At 45.7% G+C, this 12,811-nt stretch overlaps 2 protein-coding genes across 4 annotated transcripts in view; both read right to left on the reverse strand.

Annotated features, from left to right (window-relative positions):
- The window catches only part of LOC120922819, a 30,078-nt gene extending 28,626 nt beyond the window's left edge, over positions 1-1,452 (reverse strand). Inside the window, exon 1 of one of the 3 annotated variants that reach the window (XM_040334824.1) lies at positions 1,069-1,452. In XM_040334824.1, coding sequence (XP_040190758.1) covers positions 1,069-1,104 — 36 coding nt within the window. In that variant the 5' untranslated portion in view covers positions 1,105-1,452. The remainder of the gene's footprint in view (positions 1-1,068) is intronic. The other 2 variants (XM_040334823.1, XM_040334822.1) reach the window with 2 other exon arrangements.
- A 6,815-nt stretch (positions 1,453-8,267) lies between these two features.
- Positions 8,268-12,811, reverse strand: part of LOC120922820 (sodium/potassium-transporting ATPase subunit gamma-like) — a gene marked incomplete at its 5' end in the record, with an annotated part of 7,932 nt that continues 3,388 nt past the window's right edge. Inside the window, 2 exon segments of the mRNA XM_040334825.1 lie at positions 8,268-9,827; positions 11,599-11,639. Coding sequence (XP_040190759.1) covers positions 9,808-9,827; positions 11,599-11,639 — 61 coding nt within the window.

The following is a 12,811-nucleotide window of genomic DNA, read 5'->3' on the forward strand; positions in this document are numbered from 1 at the left end:
TCAGTCTCTCCCCCCCCCCCAGCTTCTTCTCAGTCTCTCCCCCCCCCAGCTTCTTCTCAGTCTCTCTCCCCCCCCCCCCCAGCTTCTTCTCAGTCTCTCCCCCCCCCCCAGCTTCTTCTCAGTCTCTCCCCCCCCCCAGCTTCTTCTCAGTCTCCCCCCCCCCAGCTGCTTCTCAGTCTCTCCCCCCCCCCCCAGCGTCTTCTCAGTCTCTCCCCCCCCAGATCCTTCTCAGTCTCTCCCCCCCCCCCCCCCAGCTTCTTCTCAGTCTCCCACCCACCTTCTTCCTAGTCAAAATATGTATAATATTTAGTTTACCAAGGATTCGTGATTTTTTTATTATTATAATTATTATTTGTTTTTCAAATCGATAATATTAAACCTTTAAAAGAAAACAAAAAATAGATTTTAGCCAAGATCAGTGATATTTCATTTATTTTTCTTTCTTTCTTTTTTTGTAAATGCATAAAATGAAACATTGAAAATGTAAAAATTCAGTTTAGCCAGGATTAGTATTTTTAATTTTTTTTTTTTTTTTAAATACTTAAAATTAAACCCCAAAAACAAATATATAATATATAATAACATTTTAATAAATTACATATTAAAATAAATAAAAAAGTGTGTGTGTGTATATATATATGTATGTGTGTGTGTGTGTGTGTGTGTGTGTGTGTGTGTGTGTGTATGTATGTATGTATGTATATATATATGTATATATATATATATATATATATATATATATATATATATATATATATATATATATATATATATATATATATATATATATATATACACCGTATTTATCGGCATATAACACGCACCCTAACTTTGAGGGAATTTTCAGGAAAAATAAATTCCACAGCCCCCTACGTATAACACGCAGGCACGGTTTACCTTCTGTTTTCAGGGTAAAAAAGTGAGTGTTATACGCCAATAAATACAGTATATAATTATTATTTTTTTCTTAGACTTTAAATCTCTTCATAGCCTGAGAATAAAATCTCCAGTGTACCTCCAACATTTCTGGAGCACATGCTGCAGCCTATGCGCGTCGGTCTGGCTTACCTTAACGGAACACAACGTCTTCTGGCAGGAGGTCATGTTGTTGCGGATCTTCTACCACCTGAGGACTGTTTTTAGTGCGTTGATCCCGTGGGGAAGGGGATCTTCTGGGGGGAGAGCGGGCAGTCGGATTAGTTTTTTAGGGCCAGCACGTGAACGCCTGAGAGATTTTTTTTTTTATGCCTAGAGAGGAAGTCCCGCGATGTGTAATTTCCTCCGTGTACCACATCCTTTTAATGACTAACGCCTTTCTTCTCCCCTGGCAGGGAGGTGATGGCAGCCAAACCTTCGCCTGTTTATCAGGACAAACAAACACAATGCGGCTGAGAAGGAGAAGAATGCTCCGACCACGCACGACTTTCTGCCACCGCCAATGTCAGCCCTTGCCCGAAGGCGCAAAAGACACAAAAGGGCTCTTTATGAAATTTGGAAATATTCATTCCAGGAGGCCTTGCCTGTTTTTTTTTTTTTTTATGATTTTGCTTCAGGCAACTCGTCTGGTGACTTCAAAAATAAGCAAACAGGGCAACCTGCTAGAGGGGGGGCAACCAGAATTGTGGGGTGCGTTATTTATTTATCATGGGGGGTGGGAGGGGATAAGCCGAACTGCCCTGGGTTTGGTATGGGTGGAGTTCAGTGAGATTCAAAAAAAAAGTTTGAATGCTGAACCATTGAAATCAATGGGAGAAGGCCAAGTTTCTGTGCTAATAAGCAAGAGATTGTAAAAAAATAATAATAATAGAGTAAGGGGAGGAGGGTGGGCTGGTCCACTGCACCAAGGAACATGTACTAATGCCAAAAATAAAATAAAAAATGATCCAAGGTCGTGATTTTTTTTATCTTTGTATGCATATAATAATTAATTTCCTAGATATTTTATATATATATATATATATATATATATATATATATATATATATATATATATATATATATATATATATACTTAACATGAAACCCTAAAGAAAATAAAAATGTTGTTTAGCAAGGATCATTGATTATTTTAGTTATTTATTAAATTCATTAAATTAAACCTTTAAAAGAAAGCAATTTTTTTTTAAACCAGGTTCAGTGATATGTAATTTATTTATTATGCATATAATGAAACATTTAACATTTCCTGGCTATTTTTTTTTTTTTAATGCATAAAATGAAACCCTAAATAAAATAAAAAATTATCCGGGGTCGGTGATTTTTTTTATTTTTTTAATATTTTTTTTTACTTTTGTATGCATATAATGAAAGATTAAAAATTTCCTAGCTATTTATTTTTATATATATGTACACACATACATAACATGAAACCCTAAAGAAACTACATTTTTTGTTTAGCAAGGAGCATTGATTATTTTATTTATTTTTAAAATTAATTAAATTAAACCTTTAAAAGAAAACATGTTTTATTTTATTTTTTAACCAGGTTCAGTGATATGTATTTATTTATTTTTTATGCATATAATGAAACATTAAAAATTTCCTGGCTATCTTTTTTTTTTCTTTTTAATACCGTATATACTCAAGTATAAGCCGAGTTTTTCAGCACATTTTTTTTGTGCTAAAAATGCCCCCCCCCCCCTCAGCTTATACTCGAGTCATCTTTTTGCGCCTGATCTCCCGGACTTTGGGGGACCCGGTACCAGCCGGTCCTAGGTCCCCTGGACCCCGAACTTGGCACACATGTTGCCCTGTTTCTCCTCTACAAGTGTGCAAAGTTTGTTGTCTGGGGGACCTGCGGCCGGGGAGCAGCAATTTTTCAAAATCAGGCACCCCGTCCATAGACTCCCATATTAAACGTCAGTCTAGTCATGGGCACAGTGAGGCATGGGCACAGTGAGGCATGGGCACAGTGAGGCATGGGCACAGTGAGGCATGGGCACAGTGAGGCATGCAGATGGACACCCTAGGCTTATCTTCGAGTCAATACGTTTTCCCATTTTTTTTGGGGTAAAATTAGGTGCCTCGGCTTATATTCAGGTCGGCTTATACTCGAGTATATACGGTACATAAAATGAAACCCTAAAGAAAAAAAATGTATTTTAGCAAGGATCAAGGATATTTTATTTATTTTTGTAAATTCATAAAATTAAACATTGGAAAATAAAAAAATCAGTAATTATTATTTTTATTAATTTTTTTTAAATACTTAAAATGAAACCCTAAAATGAAAAAGATTAATTAATTTTTTCTATGCATAAATTGAAGCCTTAAAAGAAAACAAAAAATAAATTTTAGCCAGGATCAGTGATATTTATTTATTCTTTCTTTTTTGTAAATTCATAAAATGAAACATTGAAAATTTTAAAATTCAGTTTAGCCAGGATCAGTAATTAAATTATATATATATATATATATATATATATATATATATATATATATATATAATTTTTTATATATATACTTTATACTATTCTAATATGAAACCCTAAAAAAGATATTGTTTAGCCAGAATCAGTGAGTTTATTTATTTTTTTTGTTTTTGTTTTTTAAATGCATAAAATAAAATCTTAAAAAAAATAAAATAAAATCATTTTAGCCAAGATCAATGTTATATTTTTTTATATTTATTTTTTATTTTTTAAATGCATGAAATGATACATGTATCCAATGCCCTCTATTAGAGGAAGAATAGAGAAGGAAATTATTTGAAGGCGTCATTAGCGTGTGTGTGTTTTTCCGTTTGTGACGCAGTTGGACTCCGGCCAAAACCTTAAAACCACTTCCTTTTTTTTTTTTTCTTTTGTGTATAGTTCTGAAAGGAGCAGGTGAGTGTTTCAGACCTTAATCAGGCTTTTATCACCAATCTTCTCTCCAAATATCACCCATACCGTCCTCTCCGCTCCTCCCAAGATCACCTTCACTCTAGCTCCCTTGTCTCCTCCTCCCATGCTTGTCTTCAGGACTTCTCCAGAGCCTCTCCCATCCTTCTGGAACTCACTACCCCCAATCTGTCCGGTTATCTTCTACTCTGTCCACTTTTAAGCGATCCCTGAAAACTCGTCTCTTCAGGGAGACCTATGTAGGGTTGCCACTTTCTTCAAGCCAAACCCAAAACACTTTTTATCAGCCTGGAACACCTTTGGGTGCCCAAAGGAGTATAGCAATGTGGTGCGCATTGCATGCCTCAGTGAACAGTGATTGCGGCCGAATTTGCTATTGCTGACATCATCACCCTGCATCCCAGTGATGCAGAACCTGCCCCCAAACAGCCCCCCACAGCTCCCGGACGGCAGCAGATTTGCATAGCTCCTGACTGGCCCTGGTTTTGAGGGGCTGGCCCTGATTGTGAGGGGCTGGCCCTGATTGTGAGGGGCTTGCCCTGATTGTGAGGGGCTTGCCCTGATTGGGCAGCCCCTCTCAATCGGGGGCTGCCCCTGATTTTCGAGGGACTGCCCCTGATTTGGAGCAAAGTCCCTCTATCCCTCTTTCCTCATGTGTTCCTCTTGTTGGTCTGATCTATATAGCTGTGCATCCACTTCCTGCCCAACGACATCCTATGACGTCGACTTTGAACGGTGATATCTGAATGATGGGTGCAGCTACAGACCTCATCCAGATATTATCTTTTAGAGCCGGCGATTCCTTACACCGTAAGACCAATAATCTGTTCAGCCACTTAATCATTCTTACAGGCAGCAGAAGGGGACGCCCCCTTCACGCCACCCTCTGGTGCTTCTCCCGTCTCGCTCGTACGATTGGCGAGAGGGAGAATGAATCGGTCCATGCCCGAAGTTTACCATCTTGGTAACTATCTTGGTTACTTGGGTAGCCACAGCACGGTCTGATTAATGTGTCCAGATTTCAGTCTGTCTGATACCCAGACACATGATCTAAAACCCAGACTGCCCGGGTGAATCCTGGACAGGTGGCAACCCTAGTTAATAGACCTGGCAGGATCGCATCCTGGACCTCAGAAGGGCCTCAGAGGGTTAATAGAGCTGGCAAGATCCGAGTCTGGACCTCAGAGGGTTAATAGACCTGTTAGGATTCCAGCCTGCACCTCAAAGGGTAAATAGACCTGGCAGGATCCCGGCCTGAACCTCAGAGTAGACCTGTTTAGGATCCAGATCTGGATCTTGCTGGGTTAATAGACTTGGCAGGGTTCCAGCCTGAATCTCAGAGGGTTAATAGACCTGGTAGAATCTAGGTCTGGACCTTGCTGGGTTAATAAACATGTCAGGATCCTTGTCTGAACCTCATAGGGTTATTAAACCCGGTAGGATCCCAGCCTGGACCTCAGAGAGTTAATAGTCCTGGTAGGATCCTGTCCTAGACCTCAGAGGGTTAATAGACCTGGTAGGTTCCTGCAGGTAGTACACAGAACATAGAAAGTTCTGTTTAATATTTGATCAGCCGGTTCTGCTTAATAATTTATCTTCCTCAACACAGCGAGTAATAAAGAAAGGGAGCAGCATGGGGGGCGGCGCAGGAGGCGGCTAAACGGCGATGATGACCTTCGTATGGTAGATGCTTTGTACTTTGTCTTTTCGGTTTGAAATCCTGTCCTGAATTCTGATTTTCATTTTTATTTCTCCTATTTTGTTCCCTCGCCGAGCGAGCTCTCGTTCCCTCACCGAGCGAGCTCTCGTTCCCTCACCGAGCGAGCTCTCGTTCCCTCACCGAGCGAGCTCTCGTTCCCTCACAAGCTCTCGTTCCCTCACCGAGCGAGCTCTCGTTCCCTCACCGAGCGAGCTCTCGTTCCCTCACCGAGCGAGCTCTCGTTCCCTCACAAGCTCTCGTTCCCTCACCGAGCGAGCTCTCGTTCCCTCACCGAGCGAGCTCTCGTTCCCTCACGAGCTCTCGTTCCCTCACGAGCTCTCGTTCCCTCACGAGCTCTCGTTCCCTCACGAGCTCTCGTTCCCTCACCCTCACGAGCTCTCGTTCTCTCACCGAGCGAGCTCTCGTTCCCTCACCCTCACGAGCTCTCGTTCCCTCACCCGAGCGAGCTCTCGTTCCCTCACCCGAGCGAGCTCTCGTTCCCTCACGAGCTCTCGTTCCCTCACGAGCTCTCGTTCCCTCACGAGCTCTCGTTCCCTCACGAGCTCTCGTTCCCTCACGAGCTCTCGTTCCCTCACGAGCTCTCGTTCCCTCACGAGCTCTCGTTCCCTCACCCTCACGAGCTCTCGTTCTCTCACCGAGCGAGCTCTCGTTCCCTCACCGAGCGAGCTCTCGTTCCCTCACCGAGCGAGCTCTCGTTCCCTCACCGAGCGAGCTCTCGTTCCCTCACCGAGCGAGCTCTCGTTCCCTCACCCGAGCGAGCTCTCGTTCCCTCACCGAGCGAGCTCTCCTTCCCTCACCGAGCAAGCTCTCCTTCCCTCACCGGCCTCTCGTTACTGTGAAACGCATCAGCTGCATCCCCTATTTTTGCTGTGATATGTGGTGTTTTACGTTTTTTACCAATAGAAGGCAACCAAAAGTTTTTTTCAGAGTGCGGCTGTCCAACATTCTTTCTAATTTTCCCTCACCGGCCTCTCATTCCCTCAACGAGCTCTCATTCCCTCACCGGCCTCTCGTTCCCTCACCGGCCTCTCGTTCCCTCACCGGCCTCTCGTTCCCTCACCGGCCTCTCGTTCCCTCACCGGCCTCTCGTTCCCTCACCGATCTCTCGTTCCCTCACCGAGCGAGCTCTCGTTCCCTCACCGAGCGAGCTCTCGTTCCCTCACCGAGCGAGCTCTCGTTCCCTCACCGAGCGAGCTCTCGTTCCCTCACCGAGCGAGCTCTCGTTCCCTCACCGGCCTCTCGTTCCCTCACCGGCCTCTCGTTCCCTCACCGGCCTCTCGTTCCCTCACCGAGCTCTCGTTCCCTCACCGATCTCTCGTTCCCTCACCGAGCGATCTCTCGTTCCCTCACCGAGCGATCTCTCGTTCCCTCACCGAGCGATCTCTCGTTCCCTCACCGAGCGAGCTCTCGTTCCCTCACCGAGCGAGCTCTCGTTCCCTCACCAAGCTCTCGTTCGCTCACCGTGACTAAGCACTAACTAATAGTGTGAAACGCATCAGATGCATCCCCTTTTTTGCTGTGATATGTGGTGTTTTACGTTTTTTATCAATAGAAGGCAACCAAAAGGTTTTTTTAGAGTGCGGCTGTTCAACATTCTTTCTAATTTTCCCTCACCGGCCTCTCGTTCCCTCACCGGCCTCTCGTTCCCTCACCGGCCTCTCGTTCCCTCACCGGCCTCTCGTTCCCTCACCGGCCTCTCGTTCCCTCAACGAGCTCTCGTTCCCTCCAGCTCTGCTGATGCCCCACTCAGTATAAACTCCAGCTCTGCTGATGCCCCACTCAGTAGTAACTCCAGCTCTGCTGATGCTCCACTCAGTAGTAACTCCAGCTCTGCTGATGCCCCACTCAGTAGTAACTCCAGCTCTGCTGATGCCCCACTCAGTAGTAACTCCAGCTCTGCTGATGCCCCACTCAGTAGTAACTCCAGCTCTGCTGATGCCCCACTCAGTAGTAACTCCAGCTCTGCTGATGCCCCACTCAGTAGTAACTCCAGCTCTGCTGATGCCCCACTCAGTAGTAACTCCAGCTCTGCTGATGCCCCACTCAGTAGTAACTCCAGCTCTGCTGATGCCCCACTCAGTAGTAACTCCAGCTCTGCTGATGCCCCACTCAGTAGTAACTCCAGCTCTGCTGATGCCCCACTCAGTAGTAACTCCAGCTCTGCTGATGCCCCACTCAGTAGTAAGCCCCAGCTCTGCTGATGTCCCACTCAGTAGTAACTCTAGTTGCGTTGCTTCTAGTTTTGACTGTCCTATCATAACAGTGGACCTCCCATCTGAGTTCTCAGCTAGAGAGGGAGAGACAGGTGCCATGTCGGGAGGCTAAAAACTGTCAAAAAGTCAGCTGACGAGCTCCATAGCAAAACAGGAAGTCAAAGTCAATCGCTGCAAATTTAGGGACTCTACTGCCCCCCCCCCCCCCAAGGCCCTCAGAAGTAGTGTCCCCACTGGAAAAATGTCAGGGCAGGTCTTAAATGGGGGTGTGGCCTTGACAGGAAAGGGTGGGGTCTTATTAAAATTAGGGGGTGCACGCGCGTTTCGTCAGGCCTAGGGCAAGTGCAAAACCTAAATGCACCACTGGGTGGCAGATCAGTGTCCATAAGACAGTACAGCCGGACCGCCTACTAAGCAGGTTCCCGGGACCCCCTTTTTGGACCGCAATGGTCCCCCCCCCCCACCAACGCAATAAAACACACAACACCAATAAATATAGAAATATCATTTTTACTGGCGTCTCGGGGAGGGAGAGCAAAAAAATAAATCCAACAAAGAAAAAGAACTAAAAAAAAACCAAAAAAACTGCTTTGCATATCTCGCCATGCGCATATATCTTTATATATAGATACCTTCTCTTCCAGCAATATATTAATATAGATATATATTATTTATGTCACATGCTATATACAAATAAATAAAAGGGGAGGGGGAGTGTCATGTTCTTGGGTCCACCCATCATTATACTCATTTTGGCGCGAGAGAGAGAGAGAGAAAGAGAGACCTTCGGGCGGAGTCGGGGGCGGGGTAAGGGGGCGGGGCGGTGAATCCAGTAGACGTCTATAAGCTGTTGCTAGGCAGATTTCGCACACACACAAAAGGAGCTGCCATACTTTTAGGTGGGTCGTTATCTCGCAGGTTCCCCTCCGGCTTAGTCATTGCCACACCTCCCTGATGTGTCAGTTATGGGGGCCATCAGGCTAAATCCCCCCCCCCCCCCCCCCATACACACATCGGCCAGGGCTTTCATCACCAGAGTCTCACTCTTCCTGTGGAAGCTGAGCCTATAGCTACTGACTTTTTTTTTTCCTCCAGAGAGGTAGGTAGGGTAGGTAGGATAGGTAGGATGTCGGTTGGGTTTCATCCTGATGACCTCCGACGGTAAACATCAACTTTGGGGGGGTTACCTGGGCCCTTTAAGCTTCCCGGGTTAAGCTCGCCTCTGAAAACTGCTGAAAGTCAACCCCCCTTTAACAATTGCCTCCAGCCAACCGCGCCCTTGCCCGTGTCGTAGTTCGATGACCCAAAGGGAAGGGAGGCGGCGGCCAAACGTTACCGAAAACCGATACACTGAGGCAACCGAGGATGAACTTGCACCAGTTTCGAGATGCAATTTAGTAAAACTGTAGCTACGGTTGGGTTTCTACTTGACGGGGGTGACTGCCGAAGCCTCGTTAACACTCGATGTCGAGTGTTCAGGTCCTACTCTGCCCTATGTAATAGTAGATTTTTTTTTTTAAATAAACTTTATTAACATCTTTAAAAGGAGGTAGTGCGCAAACGTGTCCGTGTCCATGTCCGTGTCCATGTCCGTGTGTGTGTCCGTGTCCGTGTTGTGTCGTGTCTGTCCGTGTGAAAATACTAGGTCTATTTTCTCTCTTGGCAGCTATTTTTTTCTGTTGCAGGTTCTACAAGAGTTATTTTTGTTGTACTTTGTGCTGTGCAAGTTTCTCAGTGTGGGACTGCAGCGCCCCCTGTCTGCCTGTGTGGGGTCTTGCAGCTTTTTGTTGTCGGGAGGTAGGGGGGGCACGGCGTGTCAAAATCTCCTCTTGTTTGAATAATGGAAGCTCTGTGTGCAGAGGGGCGGGGGGAGGGACGTCACGCATAAGGGGAATTCACGCATGCATTGAACACGCTATCTGGGACATTGATGTGGTAGGAGCAGACTCTTCCATCTTCCCCCCCGGGGAGGGGGGTGCAGAGACTGGATCCAACAGCAGAAATGAGGAGGAATCGCACAAGACTGGTGGGACTATACGCTACCACCGGGAGCTGAGAGAGAGAGATAGAGAGAGATCAATCGCCATCAACTCAAAAAAGAACTTACAATTGTGTACATACATACTGCTGACCCCTGCATTACATAGTAATACCCACTTGAATTCTGCTTTTACATGCTACTGACCTCTGTGCTTTGCATTAGATACCCCTGACCTCTGCGCTCTGAATTATATACTACTGACCTCCTGAATTCTGCTTTACATAACCCTGACCTCTGTGCTCTGAATTATATACTACTGACCTCCTGAATTCTGCTTTACATACCCCGGACCTCTGCACTCTGAATGATATACTACTGACCTCCTGAATTCTGCTTTACATACTCCTGACCTCTGCACCCTGTGTTGTATTCTACTGACCTCTGCAATCTGGATTTTTATAATACTGACCTCTGCACTCCACATTACATACTACTGACCAGGGTGCCTGGGTTGCATTCTACTGACCACTACACTCTGAATTTACATACTACTGACCTCTGATACTTCTGCGCTTCATACTACTGACCTCTGTGCTCTGCATTACATACTACTGACCTCTGAGTTCTTAACCACTTAAGGACCACCTCCTGCACATTTACGTCGGCAGAATGGCACGGCTGGGCACAAGCACGTACAGGTACGTCCTGTGCTAGTGCCCATCTGTGGGACACGGGCGGGCCCGCGGCCCTGTCTGAAGCTCCGGGACCCGCACACCCAATCGCTGCTGGAGTCTCGCGATCGGTCCCCGGAGCTGAAGAACGGGGAGAGCCGTATGTAAACAGAGCTTCCCCGTTCTTCACTTCGATCGTGTGTTCCCTTTTATAGGGGGACACAATCACTGACGTCACACCTACAGCCACACCCCCCTATAGTTAGAAACACATATTAGGTCACACATAACCCCTTCAGCGCCCCCTTGTGGTTAACTGCAATTGTCATTTTCGCAGTAATCAGCGCATTTTTATAGCATTTTTTGCTGTGAAAATGACAATGGTCCCAAAAATGTGTCAAAATTGTCCGATGTGTCCGCCATAATGTCACAGTCACGAAAAAAATCGCTGATCGCCGCCATTAGTAGTAAAAAAAAAAAATTAATAAAACTGCAATAAAACTATCCCCTATTTTGTAAACGCTATAAATTTTGCGCAAACCAACCGATAAACGCTTAATGCGATTTTTTTTTTTTTACCAAAAGTAGGTAGAAGAATACGTATCGGCCTAAACTGAGGAAAACATTTTTTTTAATTTTTTTTGGGGGGATATTTATTATAGCAAAAAGTAAAAAATATTGCATTTTTTTCAAAATTGTCGCTCTATTTTTGTTTATAGCGCAAAAAATAAAAACCGCAGAGGTGATCAAATACCACCAAAAGAAAGCTCTATTTGTGGGAAAAAAAGGACATCGATTTTGTTTGGGAGCCATGTCGCACGACCGCGCAATTGTCAGTTAAAGCGACGCAGTGCCGAATCGCAAAACCTGGCCGGGTCCTTTTAGCTGCCTGAAGGTCCGGGTCTTAAGTGGTTAATTTCATACTACTGACCTCTGCATTACATGCTAATGACCCCTTGAATTCTGCTTTACATACTCCTGACCTCTGCACTCTGTGTTACATACTTCTGCGCTTCATTCTACTGACCTCTGCACTTTGCATTACATACCGCTGACCTAAAAACACTACATTGCCTACTACTTATCCTTTAAAAAATTCAACAATGTATCGGCTGTATAAATAATGATGGAAACAATGTATCGGCTCCATACACAATGGAGGAACACTCACTCTGGGTCTGTAGCGGCTGCCTCCCATCAGAATCGGATGCGCTGTGACAAAGAATAGAAAACTGTTATAAAACTGACCAATGATGACGGCGAGCTCAGAGTCACACCGGATTGGATGAAGCTTCTCCAATCATCTAAACCCCCCAATTACATTTTCAGATTTAAATCGCTAAATACATTGCAGGCTCATCAAAAGTCTTAAAGTTTTGTCAGACCTCTGTAGAGAGACCACTGCTTCCATACAGAGCGCAAGGACCCTTGCTTTTGCAGATTGAAACTGGACACTCAATTGGGTGTCTGACGCAAACGCGACAATACGGCGCAACAAAAGAAAAATATAAAAGTTTTTTATAAATGATATAATTTCGGACTCCATTCACCTCTGTACATCATTCTAATATCCAGGGCCGTCTTAATAGCATCATGGGCCCCTGGGCAAAGTAATGCTCTGGGGCCCCGCCCCCTACAGTGATGACAGTGCAGGTAAACAGACATCAAGTAGGTAGGAGGCCGACTGCCTCCCCTGTGTATCTATCACTCTCAGTGCCACCATGGGGCCCCCAATTTCAGGGCAGTGTGGGTTCAAGGACCAGCTGCTTTGGGCAAAATGCAGGGGCCCCCCATGCAGCTGGGGCCCCTGGGAAGTACCCAGGTGTCCCCTCTCATTAAGACAGCCCTGCTAATATCCTTTTATTTTTTATGCAACAGCAAAGGGCGGCCCATTCATTTGAATTGCGCGACAAACAACCCCACGGCTGCCGTATAAGTGATCCCCCCCCGCCCCCCGTCCGCTCGCCGCCATTCGTACCGCCGCGCGGCAACTAAAAACCAGAAGACGCGAGCTCTGATCTCGGGAAGACGGCGCACCACCGAATATACAAAGATGGCGAATAATCGCCCCGAGTGGCGCACAGCAATCCGCCTGGAAAAGAATAATAAATTCGCTCATAAAAATAAACTTGCTATTTGCGCACTTCCCCCCCGGGGGACGTCTGCCAGAGGAAAAGGAAGAGATTTCATTATAAAGACTCCCCCCCCCCCCCCCCAATTGGGGGGGAGTGGGAGGACCCCTCTGGAGGGGAGGGGGAGCTGCTACAATTATCCAGGCAGAGTATTGTTGTGAAGGTTCCATATAAAATCACAAAGAGATCGTTCAATTCTATTCCTTCCGCACAGCGAGACGCACATCGGGTGTCGCGTCCGGCTCGAGCCGA

This window comes from Rana temporaria, unplaced genomic scaffold (assembly GCF_905171775.1).
Source record: "Rana temporaria unplaced genomic scaffold, aRanTem1.1, whole genome shotgun sequence".
NCBI classification, from domain to species: Eukaryota; Metazoa; Chordata; class Amphibia; order Anura; family Ranidae; genus Rana; species Rana temporaria.